Source organism: Chlamydotis macqueenii, chromosome 7 (genome assembly GCF_036417535.1).
Source record: "Chlamydotis macqueenii isolate bChlMac1 chromosome 7, bChlMac1.mat, whole genome shotgun sequence".
NCBI lineage: Eukaryota > Metazoa > Chordata > Aves > Otidiformes > Otididae > Chlamydotis > Chlamydotis macqueenii.
The window spans coordinates 17,341,558-17,364,842 of record NC_141562.1 but is presented as its reverse complement, the minus strand read 5'-3'; the positions used below and the strand labels follow the sequence as shown (position 1 = coordinate 17,364,842).

General features: G+C 51.6%; 2 protein-coding genes across 2 annotated transcripts in view; one reads left to right on the top strand and one right to left on the bottom strand.

The window, feature by feature from the left end:
• Positions 1-14,617, bottom strand: part of TUBGCP2 (tubulin gamma complex component 2) — a 40,845-nt gene extending 26,228 nt beyond the window's left edge. The window contains exons 1-6 of the mRNA XM_086752583.1: positions 14,530-14,617; positions 13,076-13,246; positions 11,384-11,512; positions 10,891-11,067; positions 2,347-2,506; positions 704-911 (exon numbers count right to left, since the gene is read on the bottom strand). Coding sequence (XP_086608709.1) covers positions 704-911; positions 2,347-2,506; positions 10,891-11,067; positions 11,384-11,512; positions 13,076-13,246; positions 14,530-14,598 — 914 coding nt within the window. The 5' untranslated portion in view covers positions 14,599-14,617. The remainder of the gene's footprint in view (positions 1-703; positions 912-2,346; positions 2,507-10,890; positions 11,068-11,383; positions 11,513-13,075; positions 13,247-14,529) is intronic.
• Positions 14,618-14,701: 84 nt separating this feature from the next.
• Positions 14,702-19,899, top strand: ZNF511 (zinc finger protein 511). The gene is made up of 7 exons (XM_086752597.1): positions 14,702-14,866; positions 15,062-15,135; positions 16,089-16,290; positions 16,452-16,576; positions 17,364-17,543; positions 18,993-19,064; positions 19,439-19,899. Exons 1-6 carry the CDS (start codon positions 14,702-14,704, stop codon positions 19,060-19,062), a joined length of 816 nt encoding a protein of 271 aa, XP_086608723.1. The 3' UTR covers positions 19,063-19,064; positions 19,439-19,899.
• The last annotated feature ends 3,386 nt before the right edge of the window (positions 19,900-23,285 follow it).

Below are 23,285 nucleotides of genomic sequence, written 5' to 3'. Positions count from 1 at the left end.
AAGCAACGTGCACTCAGACACGTGCGGAAAGCACTGCTGCCAGCTCCTGATACCACATGCCACACCAGGGATCCATCATGTTAGTGGAGACAGACGGTTCTGAACACAAGTCATATCATCTGGAAGGAGACACGTAAAAGAGATTGGATGAATCACATCCTAAAAATGCTTCTTTCTCGTTGCGGATCTTTTAGGGACTTTGAATCAAGTGCAGACATCTACATAACAAATCTGCTGTTAGTGAGGTGCACTTTATACTAAGATCTCTTAACAATGACTTAAGGCAGCTACCAGAAACTTGGCAGCAGTAGGTTCTCCTGCTTAGAAGCACACAGAGGTTGTCTCAGTCCTGGATGCCCAGAGGAGAGCAAAAAGCAGGAAACATGAAGAAATTCATAGCAGAGCAGGAAGAGACAAGCCAGAATTAGTAGACATACCCTATTTGCACTTTGCCTGAATATACTGAGACCAAGTTTGGAGAAAGCGAAGGTGAGATGAATGAAGAAGTGAACTAGCAACACAGAGGAGAAACCCAGCAAAAAGAAACATAGCTAAAACTAATTCAAAGAAATGTCATTCTTATTTTATATTCCACATAGGTTTAAACTAAGCTTGGAAGTTAACAACTGCACAATGACAGATTCTCTATTCTACAACCTGATGCTCAAAGGAGAACATCCTCTGACAAAAGTCAGCTTGGTACCTGGTGACAGCAGAGTAACTTGCTGCTACAGGAAGAATCCTGGTCACCAGCTCTTTGATGGACAAGTCCAAGTTTGGATCAACTGAAAACGCTCGGTTCTGCCTGCCTACAAGAGGCTGTGCTGTGATGTATCTTCCATCCACACCAATCAGAACATACAGCAAGTCCTCCACAATCATGGATTCTTGGGAGGCTAATGGCAAAGTACCTGTTTGAAAGAGAAGACAAAAGAGGAATGCAATCAGAACATGCCGTAGTACTACCTGATCGTCCCATTCATATGATTTCAATCTCATACCTGAAGCTGGAAAGGAAGACAAGGAGAACAAAGGAAGATCATGCAAAGCTGAATCAAGATATAGAGAAATAAAACCAAGATAGGGTCAACTCCAAAATCACCTGCCTTGCTTTCCAGGAAAACAGAATCCTTTGCTCATTTATACACAAAGCCAACCAAGTAGACAGGGCTAAACATCCGACATCTGTGGCCAAGAGAACATCACCCGCAGCTTGTGCTGCTGATCCTTCCACCCAAAAGGGCCTGTTATACTGGACCCGAGCAGCTCCGATCTTGTCAACAACACCCCCTACCTCCCCTCTACCAAAATATTCAAGTATCAATAAAACAGTTCAAATACATACACAAAGAAATGCTAGCCTAGCAAAAGCTGCAGGTGAACTGCAAACTGTAATGTCTCTGAATGGTGGGTCAGCAACAAACCAGCTGCAAAGAAGCATAAAGGACAACCCAAAATATAATCAACTGGATCAGAAAATCAGGGAACAGGGTGGCTACAACACTAACTACAGCAAAGCTTAGTTCATGCTAAGCCAACAATCCCTCTCCATTTGTAGGATTGTATGGGAGAACAAATGGTTCTGAGCTGGCAGGGAACGTACCCTCACAGCATATCCTGAAAGACCACAGCAGAAATGCACTGGTGGACAAACTACCTAAGGGTTATTTAAGGCTCCGAGAACGAGTCTACTGTTTTCATGTCCCTCTTAAACACAGCCCAAATCCACGTCAGGAAGAAGCTACAGGTTTCTTGCAGGAGCCTCCACAGTTCTGGGGAATGGAAACATGAGTCTCTAACTCAGGTGTTCTTTACCAAAAAAAATGTACTTAAATCTAATTTATGAGTAAGAAACTACACATAGCTCAGCTTAAAGCTAGAATACAGCAGGGAGAGATTAGTCCCCTTTTGCTCTAGCGAGGAGAGAGACAGCAAATCACGGAGGTTGTTACAGCCTTACTGGAGAGGATACTGAGCTGGGTGGATTGATACCTTATCGATACCTTATCAATACCTTATCAGGTATGACTTCAGATTTCTCAGCTGAGGAAATAGATGTGATACTCCTACAGTAGGATTTTATGGAGGTTGTGACTCAAGAGAGCAAAAGGATTGGGAAACTCAAAACAGATTAGAACCCACGGATCAAAAGCAGGGCTAGAATCAGCACAGGAGAAACACTGTGAACAAAATAAGTCCCAGGGTTTTTTTTAACCTTGCTCTTCATCTGCAGAGTGCAAGGAGCCAAGTTTTGATTTCAACCTGAGCGTCATGAAATCTGAATGGCACTTCTGAACAAGTACAAAACATAAAAAGTTCATGCAATTTTCCCCGTGTAGCACATACCTATAGGTACCGTTGCGTCAGTGCTTAAACTGGTGCCAATTAAGAAATCGCCAATAAGCGCAGGTCTCTCGTAGACCCAGGATGGAAATACTGGAATGGGCTGACCAGAATTCTTCTTGTTCTGCTTATCTCGAAGGATTTTTCGTGTAAGCTCAAGAGGCTGTTGGAGGGAGAGAGAGAGAGAGAGAGAAAGGAGAAAAAGAGATCTTCTGAAGTCCAAGAAATTTTGAACTTTAAGCAGAAATTGACTTAAACTGTTAACTTGAGAACAGAAAGTAGAATAGCTGATGTCTCAGTAGCACGGTGTAAGATTTGGTCTCCCAACACCCTCTAGTCTATCGCTCTCAGCGCTGCAAAAGTGATTTTTTTATAGAGCTGGCCTTTTTATTGGAGGTATATCAAATAATGCTCCTCGGTACCCCTCCCCACCAGCCTGCGTGCCAGAGCACACACAGAGGAGCAGAATGGGGACATGCACAACCACCAGGCAACTTACTGGTTTGCAAAGCACTACGGAAAGGCAGCAACTCCTTCCAGAAGCTGTAAGCAGTAACACCTTATTCGAGGGGCACTTGTGGACAGGCTAACGAACGCCTCTGAACTTGGTTCCTGCACAGCGCCCACTGAGCACCTGCATGCCAAATGCAATCCAGATAATCCACCCACAGATAGCCAGAGAACGATGGAGGTTTTTTACTCCGAATAGGAGACAGCGAAGGAAGTGAGCTCTCAAGGACTGAAAGACTTTCCACGTCTGGCTCTGGGTCTCTGACACTAAAATAAATGGAGTGCAAGATTAATTATCAGCTAGAGAGGCTTGCGAGATGTACAACCTACACAAACGGTCAGAGTCTCAAGCACACAAGCACAGTGGATGTGCTTCTGAACGCCATTTCCTAAGCTCCGCAGATGTGTATGTGAAATAGGATATGCACAGGGTCATTTTACCTTCCTCTCACAGCAGGTCTCAGAGGAAAGAGGAATTTGGGAAGGAAGCAAATGTACATGTGAGCTTTGCATCTTAAAGAACGGCGTTCTTACACACGAGAGGTAGTTCCTGCACACAGCGGCTAGCCCCGGTCATTTTTTGTATTCTCAGAGCTGCTCAGTGCTGGGTCTAGAAACCCTTCAAACAAGCACCAGCTGTGGGACCGCTCCTCCAAGCAGCACCAGTTCCAGGCATGGTTTGCTGCAGCCTCGCCACTGGCATAACACCAGTACGACGTCCTCAGGTCAGAGAGGCGCCCAAAGCACCCCTGCATTCCTGCTTGTACTGCGTATGTGTGATATGACGGAAGGACCTGAAGTTCTTTCACTCCCTTAACAGAACCAGGACTCTCACAGGAGGGTACGGGGAAGGATGAAGCGTCAAGGAAGATGCCGGCAATTCAAAGGACAACCAAGCTTCACGTAAAATAGCAGATCTCAGTGTAGGACTGAGTCCTTCCTGTGGGTAAACAACCTGAACTCCTTTATAAATCTCAAACACATTCAGTGAGAAAATACTCCTCTGCTGAAGCCGTATAGAGTAGTTTACCTGTCCGGCACAATCTGGACACACAGATACTGGCTAAAAGATCAAAACATCATGTGCACTTTGGAAGCAAATCTTGAGCTTCCAGGAAGGCCTGGAACAGAAGATCTCCTAGTAGCACCAGCCCTGTGCAACGTGGCTGTATGAACAAGCTTCTGCTGAGGAGGAGGGAAGCCATCACTACACATGCCCACATGGCAGGGAGGAATGAGTTGGAAGAAAAACTACACACAAACCACGAACCTCACCATCACGGCATCTCCATGAACCACACATACTCATAAGACAGAAGGCTAAGAAAGTATTTTAAGTCTAAAAGCTTCCGAGGTATTGCAGCAGGTATGGGAGACCATACAACCTAACAGAGCCAGGGAAGATCTCAGCATCACATGCGGATGGACGACAGTACTATAAAATAACACCACTTCAGAGAGATGGACTGTATCCCAGAATGGTTTGGATAGGAAGGGACTGTTAAAGCCCACCCAGTCCAACCCCCCTGCCAGGAGCAAGGACATCTCCAACCGGATCAGGTTGCTCACAGCCCCATCCAACCTGGCCTGGAATGTTTCCAGGGATGGGGCACCCACCGCCTCTCTGGGCAACCTGGGACAGTGTTCTACCACCTACCATTTTGAAACCATTACCCCTTGTCCTATCACACCAGGCCCTACTGAAGAGTCTCTCCCCATCTTTCCTGCAGCCCCCTTGAGGTACCAGAAGACCACTCTAAGGTCTCCCCAGAGCCTCCTCTTCTCCAAGTTGAACAGCCTCAACTCTCTCAGGAGAGGGGCTCCAGCCCTCTGATCATCTACGTGGCCTCCTCTGGACCCTCTCCAACTGGTCCACATCCTTCTGATGTTGGGGGCTCCAGAACTGGACACAGTACTCCAGGTGGGGTCTCACCAGGGCAGAGCAGAGGGGCAGAATCACCTCCTTCGACCTGCTGGCCATACTGGTCTTGATGCAGCCCAGGATGCAGTTGGCCTTCTGAGCTGACAGCGCACATTGCCGGCTCGTGGTGAGCTTCTGGTCCACCATCATTCCCAAGTCCCTCTCCTGAGGGCTGGTCTCCATTCATTCTCCACCCAGCCTGTATTTGTGCCTGGGATTGCCCTGCCACACGTGCAGGACCTTGCCCTTGGCCTGGTTGAACTCCATGAGGTTTGCACGGAGTCCACCTCTCCAGCCTGTCAAGGTCCCTCTGGATGGCATCCCTTCTCTCCAGCATGTCGACGGCACCACACAGCTTGGTGTAATCGGTGAACTTGCTGAGGGTGCACTCTATCCCACTGTCCATGTCGCCGACAAAGATGTTGAACAGGGCTGGGCCCAGCACGGACCCCTGAGGGACACCACTCGTGACCGGTCTCCACTTGGACATTGAGCTGTTGACCACCACTCTCTGAGTGCGGCCATCCTGCCAACTCCTTATCCACCGAGTGGTCCGTCCATCAAACCCAGGTCTCTCCAGTTTAGAGAGAAGGATGTCATGCGGGACAGTGTCAAATGATGATGTGCATTGCTTGTCCCTTGTCCACCGATGCTGTCACCCCGTCATAGAAGGCCACCAAATTGGTCAGGCACGATCTGCGTTTGGTGAAGCTGTGTTGGCTGTCACCAACCACCTCCTTGCTCTCCATGTGCCTTAGCATGGTTTCCAGGAGAATCTGCTCCATGACCTTGCCAGGCACAGAGGTGAGGCTGACCAGCCTGGAGTTGCTCGGGTCTTCCTTGTTCCCCTTTTTAAAAATGGGGGTTATGTTCCCTCTCTTCCAGTCATCGGGGGCCTCACCAGACCACTGCGACTTTTCAAATAGAACAGTCAGTGGCTTGGCAACTTCATCTGCCAGTTCCCTAAGGACCCACGGATGGATCTCATCAGGTCCCATGAACTTGTGCATCTTCAGGTTCCTCAGATGCTCCTGAACCTGCTCTTCTGCTATGGTGGGTGGTTCTTCACCCTCTCAGTCCCTGCTTGTGCCCTCCACAGCTTGGGTGGCGAGACAAGAGCCCTTATTGGTGAAGGCTGAGGCAAAAAAGTCATTGAGCACCTCAGCCTTCTCCATGTCCCAGGTAATCAGGTCACCCATTTCCTTCCAGAGGGGGCCTACATTCTCCTTGTACCTCCTTTTGTCCCCAACATACCTATAGAAGCCTTTCTTGTTGCTTTTGACATCCCAGGCCAGATTCAATTCCGTCAGGGCTTTAGCCTGCCAAACCTGATTCCTGGCCGCTCGCACAGCCTCTCTGTAATCCTCCCAGGCTACCTGTCCCCACTTCCACCCTCTGTAGGCTTTCCTCTTCACTTTCAGTTGGTCCAGGGGCTCCTTGCTCATCCACGCCGGCCTCCTGGCCTTTTTGCCTGACTTGTTCTTCATCGGGATGCACTGCTGCTGAGCTTGGAGGAGGTGCTCCTTGAATAGTGACCAACTGTCCTGGGCCCCTCTTCCCTCCAAGGCCACCTCCTGTGGCACTTTGCCCATAAGGTCCCTGAAGAGGCCAAGGTCTGCCCTCCTGAAGTCCAGAGCAGAGAGCTTGCTGCGTAGTTTCCTCACTGTCCCATGGATCTTGAACTCCACTGTGTCATGGTCACAAAACGTTTTCATGATGTCCAGTCTGACTCTACCTCCCTCTATTTTAAAACCATCACTCCTCATCCTGTCACAACAGGCCCTGCTGAACAGTCTCTCCCCACCTTCCCTGCAGCCCCCTTTGGGCACTGGAAGGCCGCTCTCAGGTCTCCCTGGAGCCTCCTATTCTCCAGGCTGAACAGCCCCAGCTCTCTCAGCCTGGCCTCACAGCAGAGCTGCTCCAGCCCTCTCATCATCTGCGTGGCCTCCTCTGGACCCTCTCCAACTGGTCCACGTCCTTCTGATGTTGGGGGCTCCAGAACTGGACGCAGCGCTGCAGGTGGGGTCTCACCAGGGCAGAGTAGAGGAGCAGAATCCCCTCCTCGACCTGCTGGCCATGCTCCTCTTGATGCAGCCCAGGATGCGGTTGGCTTTCTGGGCTGCAAAAGTGCACATTGCCAGCTCATGTCCAGTTTTTTTTTCACCAGTATCCCCAAGTCCTTCTCCACAGGGCTGCTCTCCATCCCTTCACCTCCTGTCTGTACTGACAGTGGGAACTGCCCCGCCCCACGTGCAGGACCTTGGCCTGGTTGAACTCCATGAGATTGGCATGGGCCCACCTCTCCAGCCTGTCCAGGTCCCTCTGGATGGCATCCCTCCCCTCCAGTGCATGGACTGCACCACTCAGCTTGGTGGCATCAGCAAATTGGCTGAGGGTGCACTCAACCCCACTAGGTATGTCACTGAGGAAGATACTAAACAGCCCTGGTCCCAGTACAGACCCTTGAGGGACACCACTTGTTACTGGTGTCCATTTGGACACTGAGCCATTGACTGTAACTCTTTGGATGCAGCCATCCAACCAATTTCTTATCCATCTAGTAGTCTCCTTTCCTTCTTGGCCCTGGAAAAGACCTACTGTAACATTCCCTACTTCCATACTACACAAGGATAAGCTCAACAGCTCCCAGTGCCTGAGGGAACTCCCTGAAATGGGATGAGCTCATGGCACTGCGAGGGAGCATGCTGGCACTTCTGTTCCTGGGAGCTCACAGCCTGGAGTAAGGGTGTGCGCTGTGACACCTGCCCCTCACAAGAAGGCAGGGGCTGAGGCCTGTTCCTTATAACAATCATGAAAAGGAGCTGCCAGAACCCCTGGAACAAATGCAGAACTTTCTTCGTCAAGGGACTAGCTCTTCTTCACTTGTGATTCTCTGGGATGACAAGAGGCAGGCAGCTCCTCTTGGAGTTCAGGCAGCTCTAGCATGAAGTTGTTTACTAGTAGAGTTCAAAAAAGTTGACACAGTTTTGGCAATAAAGGACACAGCTACCTGAAAGGGAACACATAACTTTTACCATCTCCTGGGCCAAAACTGGTCTAAGCAGCAACTCCAATCACCGAAAGATCACTGGATGACCTCTCTGACAGTGCCAAGTAATCACAGGGCAGATGGCACCGCACTTGTGGCACCGGTGACAAAGCGTGTATGTCAGGTGCATGAATCACTTCCCCACAACTTAAAATCTAGATAGTTGTCGTTACAGGCTTCAATGACAGCCTGGGTAAAACTCACAGAACAGAAAACCTGGCCCTTGGGTGTCAGCTTGGCACTTTAAAGCCCAGGGGACAGGGTGGCAGTTTGCCACTGCCATGCTGATTGAACCTGCATCTGGTATGTTTGGCCATGACAGTGCCCAGATCCATTGCGGTAGAGACAGAGCTCGTCATCGTGCGCAGTGAATGCCAGCTGCACCAGAGGGCACCCTGCGCTACAGCCCTGTGCTGGGGAAGGTGGGCAGCCGTGGGCATACACTGGGGAGGAGCGGTGGGGGCAGCTGGGCTCTGCTGGGTCTGGCCAACAGAAGGTCTAAGGCCTGCAACTACAGAAAGGACAAGTACCAAGATGAGGGGTGAAGCCAAGCTCCTCCCAACAGTGGCGGGAGGTTCAGGCGGCCAAGGACACAAAGTGCCTCTTGAGATACTGAGATGGGACAGAAAGGGGGGAAGAAGTGGGAGGTGGAGCAGAAGTGGGAGGTCAGGTATCTTCCTCCTGGGGGGCTGCAGGACTCAAACGGACAAAATGACAGCTGCCCTGATCTACTCTGGGTGACAGTCCTGCTCTGAGAGGGAGGTTGGACTGGACAGGCTCAGTGGTTCCTCACACCAGTGCCGCAGCGAACCTGTGGAAACACTGGCAGCTATCCTCCATGCCCGGTGAATGAAGATGGTGCCACGAGGATCACAGACAAGAGTTGCTCAAGTGAGACCCTCATGTCCATTAAAAAGGTGTGAAGGATCACTCCAGGACTTGTGCCAGTGCACAACCCAGCTTCTAGAAGACAGATGGAGATGGCAGGTGCTGGAGAAATAAATCAATTGACATTATTATCACCACTTGACAGACCTCCTGGGAAGCAGCTCTAGCGGAAACTCGGGGTCAAGCGATTTCAGCTATGCGAGTTGATACAGCCCTACGGACTCAACGGCCACGAGCACCTGCCTGTTAGGGCCTTTTAGCAGAGTTTCAGCTCTTTAAATCCGAAGAAAGTACAAATGGAGTAGCAGGCAGGCACAAACCTTTTTAACTGGCTTGCATTGCCATTTCAAGTTCTTTGGTTGTGAACTACACATCCCAGAGAACATCACTTACTCTTCTTTCCTCTTACAGCAAGTCTGCACATAAATCCTACTAAAAAGACCAGGTATCTCACTGGAAATTCACCTTCCCTTCACGATCTAAATCAACCACTTGACTTAGATCATCTGTGAAGGACTGGGATGAGTCAGGGAAACAGTCTGCACTACATGTATTTCACAGTGTATGTGGAACAAGGCTGGTTTCATCGCTGCTTGACAGGGGCAGGGGTTGGACTCTCTCTGCTGAGGATTTGAACTCTCCATCATCACGTGCACGTACAGCCCTTCAAGTGAGAGACTGGCTAAGTGTCCCAAAGCACTGAACATGGAGGGTCCATTCCTCCTCGGCGGCCTGAAGTGATCTGACCACCACAGCAAACTCCTCACTTGGTGGCAGATGGGTCTGCTACTGTCATCGCCTTCACCAGGGACAGGAGGGTGTTCTCTGGAAGGTGTCTGCTCTGCTCCGCCACTGCCACGGAAAGATCTTCACAGACTGAGGAGCCAGCATGGGCAACAAACGATACACAGCCACAGCTAGAGAGCTCAACAGCAAAGCTGGTAGTTCCCATCATGAATGTGAATGCTGCCACGCGGCCAAGACAGGGCCAGCAGTGCCGCAGAGCAAGCGGCTGAGCGAAGCACGCACCTCGCCAACACAGACAGGCGCCACGCGCTAACGAGACACAGCTATGCCTCCACCAACAGAGACTACAGACAGAGAAGAGCCCAGCATGTGACTTCTGAGCACCCAGAAGCAGGCCAGCATCCTCAGAAACAATCACATGCAGGGCCTGGAGCCTTGTCCCCTTTGGATTTTATCAACCAGTCCTCAGATGGCAGAACAGAAACAAACCTCTGGGAGAAAGGTAAGCTGCAAAATTTTAAACAGAAGCATTTGCACATATTGTCCGGTTGCTCACTCACTACAGACCTCTGAGCATCTTTTCTTCCTCCCCTTCTCCCCACTTATCACTCTTCCACCTCTGTCCAAATAACTGTCCAGACACAGTTGCTCCTGTGCCTTCTGCAGCCAAAATGCCCTTATCCTGACCCACAAGCTTTTTGTCGTGTTTTTCTCCCCCTGTCCTGTTGAGCAGCGGGAGTGAGAGAGTGGCTAGCCAAGGTTAACCCACCACAATACAGTTATTTATACAAATCATTACAGGAAATAGAAGTTTGAATTTAAGTAGTAATCACCCTTTAGCACTTCCCACCTCCCAGCCTACTGATAATGAAACACTTGCTTAACTGTTTTCTGTGTCTTGCAATGACACATTTTACTTCTGTAGCAGGTTTTTGGCTTTGGGATCATTTTGCAGCATTTATTTCAGGAGCTCAAATAACTAAGTAGAGGGAATGGCTGTGTCCGCTTGGGGAATGATTATGTGAGGCACTGTACCCACATCATCTGAGAGAGCGGAACTCCTAACGAGGACGAAGACACGCAACAATGGTGCTGAGCTCCTGAGCAAGCACTGCCACAGGCAGAAAAGGAAACATCTGCACAGCTTAAAGCAGTTGTTCGAAATGGGAAAATGAAATTACATTAAACCCCATCAGTTAGAACTGTTGTGGCCTTAACCTGACTTGTCTTAAGTGACCTAAACAGAAAAAGGCCACTTTTATTCAGAACAGCACAAAGATTTAATATAACCTGACAAATTTTGAGAGAGAATTTAGATTATCTGCACAGACAGCAACATTTATAATTCCACTAAATGATAAGTTAAGAGCGCAGCTACACGCATGAGCAGAAGGGAAAGATTTTGTGCCCAAAGCTTGGGCAGAGACAGTACCTGCTGCACACTGGAGCTGGCTGTGACACTGCCCAGCTGCTTGCGTAGCTCCTCGAGCTCCTGCAGAGATATCTTGGAAGCAGACGAGGGAATGGAAAAATTTGTGCTGCTGCTGGTTGCTGCATTTGCTGCAAGTTCTGCCCTTTCTTTAGCATTTTGTTGCAAATACTGAAGTGTCTGCATGTACACAAAAAAAGAAAAGATTTTGTGAACACTGGTCAGCACATACTAAAGCAAAAAACACATGACCGTAAGACAGTTGCGCTGAATCAGACCACAGGTCCTTCTGGCCCAGTTTCCAGTGTCTTAGTGGTTTATATCAAGGAGTGTAATCCTCCAGCAGTGTTTTAATAATTAAGCAAATGCTAGAACTGGTTATCCGTTGATTCCAATGCACTTCACTCAACACAGAAAGCGTGCTGTACTTAAAATCATTGCATTGTTGCTACTGCTGAATACTTGTAACACATCCAGTTCTAAAGGAGAAACAAACCTCTTTGTCTTCCGTGAGTTTCGACAGTAGATAAACTAAAGAATCTAGATGTCTTGTATTTTTAGACTTCAGCTCATCATACTTCTTTAAAAAATCTTCAGGAGTTCGAGAAAACTCTGCTATTTTTACCTGTAAAACACCACATTAATATTAAATGTTTAAAGTATATTATCATCACGGCGTTCAAAAGAGGAGCGTTGTGCAAGGGTAGAGACGAGGTGCAGGCTGCAGCTGCTGCCAAAGTATTCCTGGGAGTGCGTTTGGACAGAACACCGCAGCACTGGCCTCCCACTAATAATGATGCTGGAGGAGAGCAGGGGTCCTAGCGCTTCAGGTGACGGAGAAGGGACTGCAGGAGAGACAAGACGAAGGCAAGCACAAGGTCTGTACCAGGGCTCGCTTTGTGCACGCTCAGTCTGAAGCAATATAATTTTCTATGAGCAAGTTTATGAAGGGATTTGGCGTTGATGAAGCCACATCTGGATACTGGGTCCACTGTGGGGGCCCTGCTAGCAAGAGAGACACCAACAAACTGGACTGGGCCCAGCGCAAAGCCATGGAGACGGTGGGACGTACCACCCACTGCCCAAAGGGGTCACAGGCCCTGCTCAGTGGGCACAGCATAAGCGTCACAGGAACTGCCAGGAACAGCGACACAGAAAATCCCAGTGTGCCCTAGGGAAACAGTCCCTTCTGGAGAGAGAGGTGAGCCTGGGACATAGGCAGGGAGATGGAGGAATCTCCTGGAGATCTTCAAAACGCAGCTAAGCAGTCTGCCGTAGCTGTGATGCTGGCCCTGCCGCAAACAAGGAGTTGGGACTGCAGGGCTCCAGCTGTGCCCTCTACTTCCATCTCTCTACAAGTCTCTGAACTGCAGCTGCCAGCGTAAATGACGTGTAAGAGTGGAGTCACAGAAACCATGCAGTTCAGGCTACAAAGGCCTGAACTTCCAGATGGTTAGCAATTCTCTAGCACTCACAGCTCGAGTGACAGATTGCTTTTAAAAAGGACAATGAAAAGCAGTACTACGGCCACAGAAGCACGCCTGGTCACGAGCGTGGCAGGCTTTAACCCCTAATACTTGGGTGACATTCAGGAAAAAAAGTCAGGTATTGTTCATATAATCACATTTCACACAGTTACCATTTTTCATTTGTTTTATTCCTCCAGAGGACAACCCCTCTAATGAAAACTTGAAACAACCATCACAGGCACAAAATAAGCTCTTTCTTTGAACTTCCCCCCGACCCCAGTTCTAACAAACCTTCTCATGTTCTTCCACCAATCGCTCCAAGATGCAAGGATTTTACCTTTGTCCTGATATAATCTTTCTACTTTATACCCAAAATTGAGATTCCAGATCAGATTACCAATGCCAACATGATTTCACCGTTATTCTCAGAAAAACTTGGGATAGCCATTACCCCTCTCAACATGTGTCCCGCTCCACACCCACAGAAGTCAAATTACCTCACAGACAAGTACAGACAAAGTAGTTCACATCACTAGCCAAGAGAAATCACACCGAGGAATGTTTATCTTGAGTTTCTCCTTAGGGAGGACTGTGCTCTCAGAGCGGATTGAATCTCTAGTAACAACTGCAAAGGAAGCACAGTGCCTCAGGAGTCCCGCGGGCCTCCCCATAACATCTGAAACGCATCTCAGCTGTGATCACAGAACGCCAACACTTACCTTCGCGCTGTGCGCAGAGACAGTCGTGGTAACATAAGGCGTTCGATTTTTCTGCAGAAGATCAATGTAGACTTCGGCTCCCTCCCCGCCATGAATGCGCAGCAGGCTGAGCAACTCATTGACATCGTGGTGAATGCGGAACTCACTCATACTCTCACCTGAGGCTACAAACTGTAAGATGCAGAAGCAAAGGCGGCACGTTATTATTTTACTGCTGCAAACGAGAAACCATACAAACAACGCTTCCTGACTAAGTTATGGCTGGAACAAAGAAGCACATGTAAGGGGAGGAAGCAAGCAAAAGAGAGATACTTGTTATCACACCTCATTTAATTATACTGCTACAAACCCCATCTTGAACACAGGGGAGCCAGCAGAGGATTTTTCAGTCTCAAAAATCACACTGCTACCCTAGCACGCCCTGGCCCCCACCCACCTTTGCCAGGGCCTCCCTGGGCTTGCTCCAGTTTCTTTGCAATTTTCTCATAGGGGAGCCCTCAGAGTGTTTTGGATGTGGTGTCATAAATGAGATGTTCCTTCACCTGCTGGCTGTGTCCTTGCTAACACGGGTGAGAACCAGCCTTTGCCGGCACAAGGGCACAGTGCCGGTCACATCCACCCTGCTCCCTTCCTACACGGTGTACTCCAGCCAGCTGTCACCCTGCCTCTGCTGGCATTTGGGTTATTGTGTCCCCAGGGACTCAGCATTTGCATTTTTTCCAATTCCTTAACGTTTCTGCTAGATCACCTCTCCAGCCTATGAGCGGTCACAACCCCTGGCCCACAGACACGTCACCCGCTACGGTGGGATGTGTGAACTTGCCAAAGGCCATGCCTCCGGCCACCCCAGCTGCCAAAGCACACATCAAATGTCACCAGGCCCAGCAGGGCACCAGCAACAACCTCCAGTTCCCCCTCGGGCTGCTGACGTGCTGGGTGGTCAAGAGAGGACAGAATGAGGAGAGGCTAGGGGAGCCGGGCTTGCTCAGCAGGGGACGAGGAGGCAAAGGGGGACCCAGCGGCACCTCCCCCTGCCCAAAGGGGTCCCGGAGACGCCAGAGCCGGACTCTGCTCGGAGGGGCACAGCGAGAGCCCCAGCGGCAGCGGCACAGCTGCAGCACGGGACACCCCGGCCGGCCAAGGAGACAGCCCGACCCCGCGGGAGCGGGGCGTCCCTGGGCCGGGGCCCGGAGCCGCGGGGGATCCCCATCCCCGATTTACTCAGACACGGGCCCCAGCGACCCGCTGCGCCTGAGGCCTTGGCTCTGCTAGTGGCGGTACCGGTGGATCCTTCCCGCCTCCCAGCCGCCTCCCAGCCGCCTCCCAGCCGCCTCCCAGCCGCCTCCCAGCCGCCTCCCAGCCGCCTCCCAGCCGCCTCCCAGCCGCCTCCCAGCCGCCTCCCCGCGCCCACCCCGCTCCCGGGCAGCGCCCCAGCCCCTTCCCTCCCTCCCTACCTGCCCGCCGGAAGCGCCGGCCTCTCGCGCCCAGCCTCGCTGGCCCGCGCATGCGCACTCTCCTCTCATGTAGCTACGGGCGCCAGGAAATCGCTTCCCACGCATGCGCACTCCCTCCCCACGCAGCCACCGCCGCCAAGCGGCGGGCCCCGCGCATGCGCCGTGCGGCGCGATGCTGCCGCTGCCGCCGGGGCTGAGTGGCCGCCTGCGGGAGGGGCCGCCGCCGCCGCCGCCGCCGCCCCCCCCCGCGCCGCGGCCCCCGCCGCCCCCGCCGCCCCCGCCCTTCACCTTCGTCCCTCGCCGCCTCCGCCTCGGCGCCCACCACCCGCTCCTGGAGGTGAGGGGCCGCCTCGCCGCGCCGGGCGAGCCCCTCGGGCCCGTGCGGAAAGCGAGGGCCCTGCTCCCCCAGAGCCCAGCCGGGCCTGTCGCTGCGCGGGCCCCGCCGCGGCCTGGCTCCGCGGACGCTTGCCCTGCGGAGGCAGGCGGGCCTGCTCACGGCCTCTCTCTCTTTCTCTCTCTCCTCCTCTCCTAGGATGGGGACGTTCACAGGCACCTCTATCTCCAGGGTGTGCTCACCAGCCTCGCCGAGGTGGTGGAGAGATCCAAGTAAGTGAGGCATGGGCCCGCATGCCGCCCCGGGCCGGTGTGCCTCATAGAATCGTAGAGTGGTTAGAGTTGGAAGGGACCTTCAAAGCCCATCCAGCCCAACCCCCCTGCCAGGAGCAGGGACATCCCCAACCACAGCAGGTTGCTCACAGCCCCGGCCAACCTGGCCTTGAACGTTTCCAGGGATGAGGCTTCCACCATGTTTCATCCCGCTCTGTGGCACTGGTGGTGTGAACCCTGCCTGCTCGCCGGGGACTGCTGGCGAGGCTGGGACGGGTGCCGTTCCCCTCATCCGTGGTCTTTGGAGGCCAGGGAGGAGAAATAAGTTAAAAGGGAGAAAGACTCTCACGTGTTGGCAGTTTGGTAAAGGAAAATGAGGCGATACAGCTTGCAAACCTGTAAAAGGTCAAAAATTGCGAAAGGTCAACAACTGCTTTTTTGTGCTGCAGTAAGCTCTCCGTCTAAATATGGACTGGCGCTTGCTGGATGTGACGTTGTTTCACAGAGAGTTCCCCAAAAGCAAATAAAGCATCTATAATATGTCTGAAAATTGGGATTGTAGCTGAACAGGAGGGTTTAAGTGGTGGGTTATTATTTACCCAGGCAAAACAGCAGGAGAGCAGTGTGGGTGCAGGCAGCCCTGATCAGGAAGGCTGAGCCTGGGGGAGAGTCCTGGTCTAGCTTTTAAACCTGCTCTTTTATATAAAAGCGAGGAAGTACTCTGAGGATTGCCTGAGGTTATCCCACTGTCCATTAAACAGTGTTGGCACAGTTCTCATCCACAGCTGCAACTTTTAACATCAAACCACTTGTTTCTGACATTGCTGCTTGGTGTTTACTTGTAGTTGAAGTGCTGCTTCAGGGTACGATAATATATATACCATGCTCAAGCCGTAACACGAAATTAAGGCTGTGATTTAATTCAAGGCGTGGATGTCCCAATTTCCCCACAGGGTATCTGAATTCAGTTGCCACATCTCTGGGTGCTGCCAGGTCTTCAATACGCTGGAGGGCTACGAGCACCACTACAACGCGCTGCACAGGAACGTCTGCTCCTTCTGCAAGCGCTCCTTTCCGTCGGGGCACCTCTTGGATGTCCACATCTTGGAGTGGCACGACTCGCTCTTCCAGATAATGGCTGAGAAGCAAAACATGGTGAGGCGCCATGCCTGGCCCCGTTGCTCGTGGTTGGCGTGCACAGCGTGGGCTGGCACCCTCGGTGCCTGACCGTTCAGGGAGGGCACCTGTGTCCCCAGCTGACTCCGCTTGCCTTTTCCCATTACATTTTTGGGTTTTTTTCCCCCTCTGCCTTTCAGTACAAGTGTTTGGTAGAAGGCTGTTCAGAAAAGTTCAAGAGCAGCAAGGACAGAAAGGATCACTTGGTCGCCGTTCACCTTTATCCTGCTGACTTTCGGTTTGACAGACCGAAGAAAGTGAAAAGGTAACTGCAGAACTGCGATAGCACGACTGGTTTTGCCCTACAGAGATGATGTTGTGCTTCTCTGCTGTCTCGGTCCCATTCCAGAGTAAGCAAGTTTATATCCTAAGAGGTTTAGAAGTGACGTTTTCTGCTGCTTGTAAGAACTTGCAAGTCTTTCTCTGGCAGTCTTTTACTTTATCTTACTGTTGAAGCGTGTTTAATTTCTCTCTCTGCGTGGCTCCGGGCTCTGTTCCCTTTGTGCCATCTCAAGTGTTAACGCAAAGCCCAGCATCTCTCTGTGTTGCTTTGTGCACGTTTCCTGCTTTGCTTTCCAACCCTTGGCGATATTCCCGTTCCCCAAAAGCATGAGTATAGCAGAGGGAGGCTTTGTAAGTTTGGCAAATGGCTTTCTCAGCTGGCTGCTCATTCCAAGCACTGCTTTCGCCGCAGGGATTAATGCAGGGGCTGATGTTGTCTAACGCCATCAGAGACCTGGGTGTTGGGATGGAGAGAAAATTTATTCCGGAGAAATTTCTGAGCAACGAGTTGGACTGGAGACCTTCAGGGCTCCGTGTCAGTGGTGAGAAGTGATGTAACGCAGCTCTGGACCTGGAAGCAGCTGATTACAGAAGCAGTCCAGAGGCTGTCGGTCACTGCCGTCACGGCACAGCATAACATTCTTGGGGCAAGTTTGGCAACAGAAGGTGAAATGTCTGCTGCTCCGAACACTTCAGGGTGTACCAGACTGAAAAGGGGAGAGCCTTACATCACAGCTTCTGAGAAAGGGTATGACATTTTCTCTCTGCAGTGGCCCCAAGCACGTGAGCTCTCCCACGGAGCAGGGCGCCAGCGTGCCGATGGATGTCAGCGTGGAGATGGCGGAGCAATGCCAAGTGGATCCCATGGAAACAGGGCCCAGTGAGAACATGGAGATCCCTCAGCCTGCAGCCGGCCTCGCGGTGCTGGAGAAACGACTCTGTAAATCCAGGTCTGTGCTGTTGGCCTCCACAGGGCAACATTTCTGGCGCTGGGACCGTATCATCTTAATTGCATTTTGCAGTGCCTAGCACGGCATGGCTCAGAGCGTTTCTGTGTTGAGGATAAAAGAGGTAGGATTTCCACGTGTGTTTTAAAAGAGGGAAGCATAAAGAAGGACAGAGTGTGCGTACGCTGTGAAAGCCACCTCGGTAAGTTGCTGTTTGTTTGCCTGCCTGTGATGTCTTCCCAGGGTGTTGCAGAATGGCGGGGGTCTGAAGATGAGAACTCTGTCCTAAAATACTCAGCCAAGTTTCCTTCCTGCTTTGTAACACTTTCCCACCTCGGCTGGCTCCGCGCTGAGCTGGTGCGTTTCACTGGAGCTGTGGTGCTCCCTTGCAGTCGCAGGACAAGGCACGAATAAAGCAGGTGAACATCCTGCTCTCTGTCTTAGGTGTTGCCATGCCAAAGCAGCATTGCTGTTTTGCTGTTTGTTTTGGGATTTTTTTTTTTTTTTTACATAAAAATCTTTTACAAAAAGTGAAAACTGAATTGCCTAGCATTGGTTTGACTCTTGAAATCCACCTCATTGTGTGCTGTAAAAGCTGTATGAGATACGACGTAGCCATTGAAAGGTCACCGCCCTCCTCCCATCTCCTGGACGGGGGTAATTTTATTTGGCATTTTAATTGTCTCTCAGCGGTTCTGCCTGAACTATTCCAGTTAGCAAAGGGATTCTTGTGTTTTGAGTTTGCTGCATCCGGGACACGCTGGCAGGCTGGAAGCAGTGCGATGAGCCCGCGACCACGTAGGGAAACCCGTTTCTGTCCTCGCCTGCCTCTCGCGGTCGCAGGTGTCAGCGTTTCGCTCTGCCTCTGTAAAACGAGGTGAGCGTTGCTTTCTAAGTAGTTGTGGAGTCTGAAAGTGCTCGCAATGCACGACAACCACCTGGGTCTGCTTTTGGATGTCGTGCTTTGCCTGACAAAATCCTGGCTCAGAGCAACTGCCACCGAGACAGTTTGAACTCCACTGCTTTGTCCACCCTGACAGCCTATAAACCATAAAGAAGCTGTCCCGTGAATTCCATGTGATACTGCAGGGCAAAAGGAAAAGCCGCTGCTGAAAGGCCACGTGTTTACTGCTGCTTCTGCCCTCCTGCTCCTCACAGCCACGCGCTTCCACAAAAAAGCCCTGCAACTGCCCAATGGCACATCACGTTTCATAACACCTTGCACCTGGTTGTGAGGAGAGGCCTCTGGAACATAAAATGTGCTGAATAAATGGGAAAGCAGACCAGTATTTCACCCTTTTTTTTTTTTTGTTAATTACACTTTGGTGATTCAGATATCCCGCTCCTCCAATATCTCCCTCTTCCCGCTCTGGGAGCTGGAAATTCTACACCCTGCATAAAGCGTCTAGGTGATCCCGCGAGAGTGGGCTGTTCATGTGTCTCCCTTTCCAGGGTCCCCTCCACAGTTTGCTTTGGACAAGGTGCCACCCGAGGGTTTAAGGGACCAAGGAAGAAAGTCTGAAGGTCAGTACACCAGATCTGGGCGGCCGTGGCTTTCTATACAGCCGGTCGCATCTTGCCTGAGCTTGGAAATGGCAGATGCTGTTCAGAAACTCCACCCCTGTGTGGGGATCGCACAGGCTTTGTGAAAAAAATGGCAAGGAATAGCTGCCAGAAGTGCAGCGGGTGTAACGCCCGACCACAGTACACCGTGTTTCCTCTTCCTGCAGGGAGCCCTGCACCCCCAGCCTCCTCAGCTGTCCTGAGGGCACAGTGTCACACTTCCCTGCCAGCCCTGCTTGCACAGGGGAGAATCAAAGTAAAATCCAGAGCAAGAGCTGAGTAGGTTACAACAATGAATTTACTTCTCTTCATTTAATTCTTTCATTTTCTCATAGTGTTTTTAAAAGCTACCAGTGAGGACAGCCCTTGGGACCGTACGGAGACGTGGGGTGGGTTGACCTCCACATCAGTTGTTCACCGAAAAGAGGCTCAGGCTGCGACGGGGAGGTGAGGAGATCAGCTGCTGGAGCTGAGACTACACAGGATTGCTTTTTGGGGTGGTTTTTTTTTGGCCTTTTGACGCAAAAAATAGATTCAAGAAATGCCTAGGCAAGTTGCGCTACGGAAGCTGGAACCGCTGACAAAAAGAAAGCAACAGGAAAAGCAAGCGTTGGGCCCTAGTTCTGACCTTCTCCAGCTTGCTGAAGTCTGCTCCGCGCCCTGGCACTTGCTCTGAAACCCACACACAAGGTTTCGCTGGGCCGGGGAGAGCATTCTGGTGCCTTGCAGCTTGTTTCCACCCGGAGTTAAAGTGACTTCCAACTAGGTGAATAAATAAAAGGAATTTTTTACAAAATTGCTTTGTAGAGAATTTAAATGCTGTTTTGAAGCCCAGGTGGAGTCCTGTTGAACCGTGATGCTTATAAAATTGTCCCTAAAGGAAAAAAAAAACAAGCCAGGTTGCTGGAGTGGCATTTATCCAAGAAGCTTAGGATCTATAATTGCTTTTTTTTCCCTCCCCCCTCCCTGGGAGGAGCAAGGGATAAAAAAGGGGTTTGAAAAATCCTTGCAAATAGGAGCAGGGAATGATGTTTGCAGAGACGTAGGAGATTTCCTTGCCATGTTAAAAATGCTTTGCTGTGTTTAAAAAGCCAGTGTAAATCCTTGCTCCTCGGCCTCCAGAGTCCCTGGAAGGAGGGCGGGAGAGCGGAGAGAAGGATGGAGGGAGGGAAGTCCAGCTGGGGAAGGGGAGAGGGGAGCAGCCGGCCAGGGCACGGAGCGGCCCACGGAGCTGCCCCACGCCCAGTAGCTGCGGTCGCGTGCGGCCCCGCCCCGACTGGAGCGACTGGAGGTTTGAAGCAGGCCATCACGTCACTGGAGATACCTGCAGGCTTTGGGGGTGGTGGTACAAAGGGCACCGGAAGCAGCCCAGTCTGCTCTCCCTGATGTGCTTAGGTCCTAAGTTTTCACCTGGAAATTCCTTCCTTCCTTTTTCCCAGACTCCAGGTCTCTGTGTGTCTGCCCTTGCTAGTAAAAAAAAAAAACCTGAAACAGGAATTACAGCCTCATGGCAAGCTCTCTTCTGGGTTACCAGTTTTTTCCAGAGTTCACTGGCACATCTTTCCAGCTGGCTAGGGGCTTTCAAATACCCTTATTTCAAGCTAAAACTTTTAATTTCCCCTTTTTAATTTTTCATTTTCCTTGTGGGATTTGTCGTGAGCAAAATTTTCTGGCCCCTTGCTTTTTGGCTTTTGCAGGAGCGGGTGGAGTTACCCAGTGGTGGCTGTAATAAACTGTGAACTGTTTGTTCATCAAACCTTGTCAGAACAAGAAAGTTGCATGAAATACGCAAGGTCGGCCACAGGCACCCGGCTGTGTAAACACGGCATGCAGGGCTGCGAAAGGAGGGGGGCTTGTGAAGACGAAGGGTATAAAACCAGTAACTTTCTAACCATATCGTTTGAAGAAGCAATTAGTGGGAGGGGGAAGTCTGTTTTCATGAGGGGTGAGAAACAGTCTCACATTATCTCGAGGGAGTGATTAAGAGGAGCAAGGATTCGAACATAGGATGGCATCCATCGCGTAAATCTCCTTGCGCAAGGAAAACGGGTGGCAAACAAGGACATGAATCGGCCCAGACTGATAAGGACACTGCCGACTCGAAGGATCAGCACATTCCAGGCAAAGGTGAAAAGTACACCGTGAAGAAGACCTACGGCCTTCCTCCCAAAAGACCCCCGAAGACCCTCGCCCACAATTCCTGGGAGAATTTGCGCAAGCGCGAAGGACTGATAAGCTAATTAACATACGAAGCGAGAGTAGGCGGGTTTAGGTAATGAATATGTATAAGCATCAACGGAATATTTATTGTTTTACTGTATAAGAACTGGGCGGTTTGCTACCTCGGTGCGCGCCGTTGGCGGAGCAGGAGACTCCCTGGCCGCCCAGCGCTGTTTTGCTTACTGGTCGCTTGCTTTAATAAACCAAATTTTTAATTGGCCAATCTCTGTCATTTAACTGGACAAAGAGGACAGATAAACTGTAACAGTGGCCCTCTGGGTGGTGCGGACACGCACTGGCCGGACATAGACGTATGCACACGCCAGGAAACAACGATATGCATGCAAGTGCAGGGGCAGAGCGGGACTCAGGTAACGTACATGTGCACACACCAGCGCGATCCACACACATGTCCAAGCATGCAGATCAAGCGGAAGCACAGACCAGGACTCAAGTAGCACATATCAACATGATCCACACGCGTGTCCAAGTGTCAAGGAGGCTTTGGACTCGCACACATCTCCAAAGCTTATCTCCTAGGGGAGAAAAAAATGCATTGGCAAATGGTCTGGGGACTGAAAGCCCCAAATCCGCCCGTTTCCCTTCTATTTGTAGGCGAGATGAAGGCACCCACGTGGTGGAGATGGATCCCATTGCGCTGGGGGCAGAGGAGAAGCAAGGGAAGGGTTGCAGCTGCCCCGGGGCAGTACTCGGTGCCGAGGAAGGAGCAAGACATCGGCGCCTGCGCTAGTAGAGAAGTTGAAAGAGGTTCCCCCTCTGCAGCACCCGTCACAGAGCAAGAGGCAGTAGCTCCATCCCAGAGGCCACCACCCTCCTGGGATGCCTCCCAGGACTCCCTGTCCTCATGGAAGCTGCCAGGGCTTTTGGGGTGTGGGATTGGGAGGGCTTCAGCCCAGGTGTGTTGCTGCAGCCATGGCTCTGTCATCATTTGATTTCAAATCCCAGAATGGTTTGGGTGGGAAGGGACCTTCAAAGCCCATCCAGTCCAACCCCCTGCCAGGAGCAGGGACATCTCCAACCAGATCAGGTTGCTCAGAGCCCCGGCCAACCTCGCCTGGAATGTTTCCAGGGATGGGGCATCCACCACCTCTCTGGGCAACCTGGGACAGTGCTCCACCACCCTCAGCGTAAAAAATTTCTTCTTTATATCCAGTCCGACTCTACCTCCCTCTATTTTAAACCCATCACCCCTTGTCCTGTCACACCAGGCCCTACTGAAGAGTCTCTCCCCACCTTTCCTGCAGCCCCCTTTAGGCACTGGAAGGCCACTCAGGTCTCCCCGGAGCCTCCTCTTCTCCAGGCTGAACAGCCCCAGCTCTCTCAGCCTGGCCTCACAGCAGAGCTGCTCCAGACCTCTGATCATCTTCGTGGCCTCCTCTGGACCCTCTCCAACTGGTCAGGAAAGCAAATCCAGCTCTTCAGCTTCCAATGAGTTACTGAGGCTTGTGCTTTTCTACCTGTCAGGGTCAGGTTGGACAAGGGTTTTTCATTGGGACTGCTGCAAGGTGTCACTGCCTGCAGCAGGGTGGTCGGAGTGGATGGTCTTGGCAGGTCCCTTCCAACCCAAAACACAAGGGCTGCCTAGAGGCCATCCCCCTCCCTCCCAACCTGCGCTGTTTGCAAGGGCCTGGCTGCACTCGTGGGTGTTGCACGTGCCCCAGCGTGTGAGGGATACAAACACTTGGGTGCGTGGTGGGGGAGTTAATCCCGTGCCCCGTTTTCCCTCCAGCAGCTCGGTCCAGCGCTGCATGGGATGCGTGGGACGGGCAGCCCTGGGAGCGGCCATACCCATCAGCGGGCAAAGTGCAGGGTAAGGCCCAGGCAGTCTGCGGAAGGCAGCCATGGAGCGGTATGTCCCAGCGGACAGCGCGGGGGGGACGGGGTCAGGGGTGGGCATTTGGGGCAGGAAGGAGCTGTGGGCGCAGGCAGGGACCACGGGCA

Excerpts from the sequence above, each read along its gene's own strand:
- ZNF511 (XM_086752597.1), top strand. The coding sequence starts at position 14,702 with ATGCTGCCGCTGCCGCCGGGGCTGAGTGGCCGCCTGCGGGAGGGGCCG. Across the intron at positions 15,136-16,088 it reads GAGGTGGTGGAGAGATCCAA|GGTATCTGAATTCAGTTGCC; the intron begins GTAAGTGAGGCA and ends ATTTCCCCACAG. Across the intron at positions 17,544-18,992 it reads AAACGACTCTGTAAATCCAG|GGTCCCCTCCACAGTTTGCT; the intron begins GTCTGTGCTGTT and ends CTCCCTTTCCAG.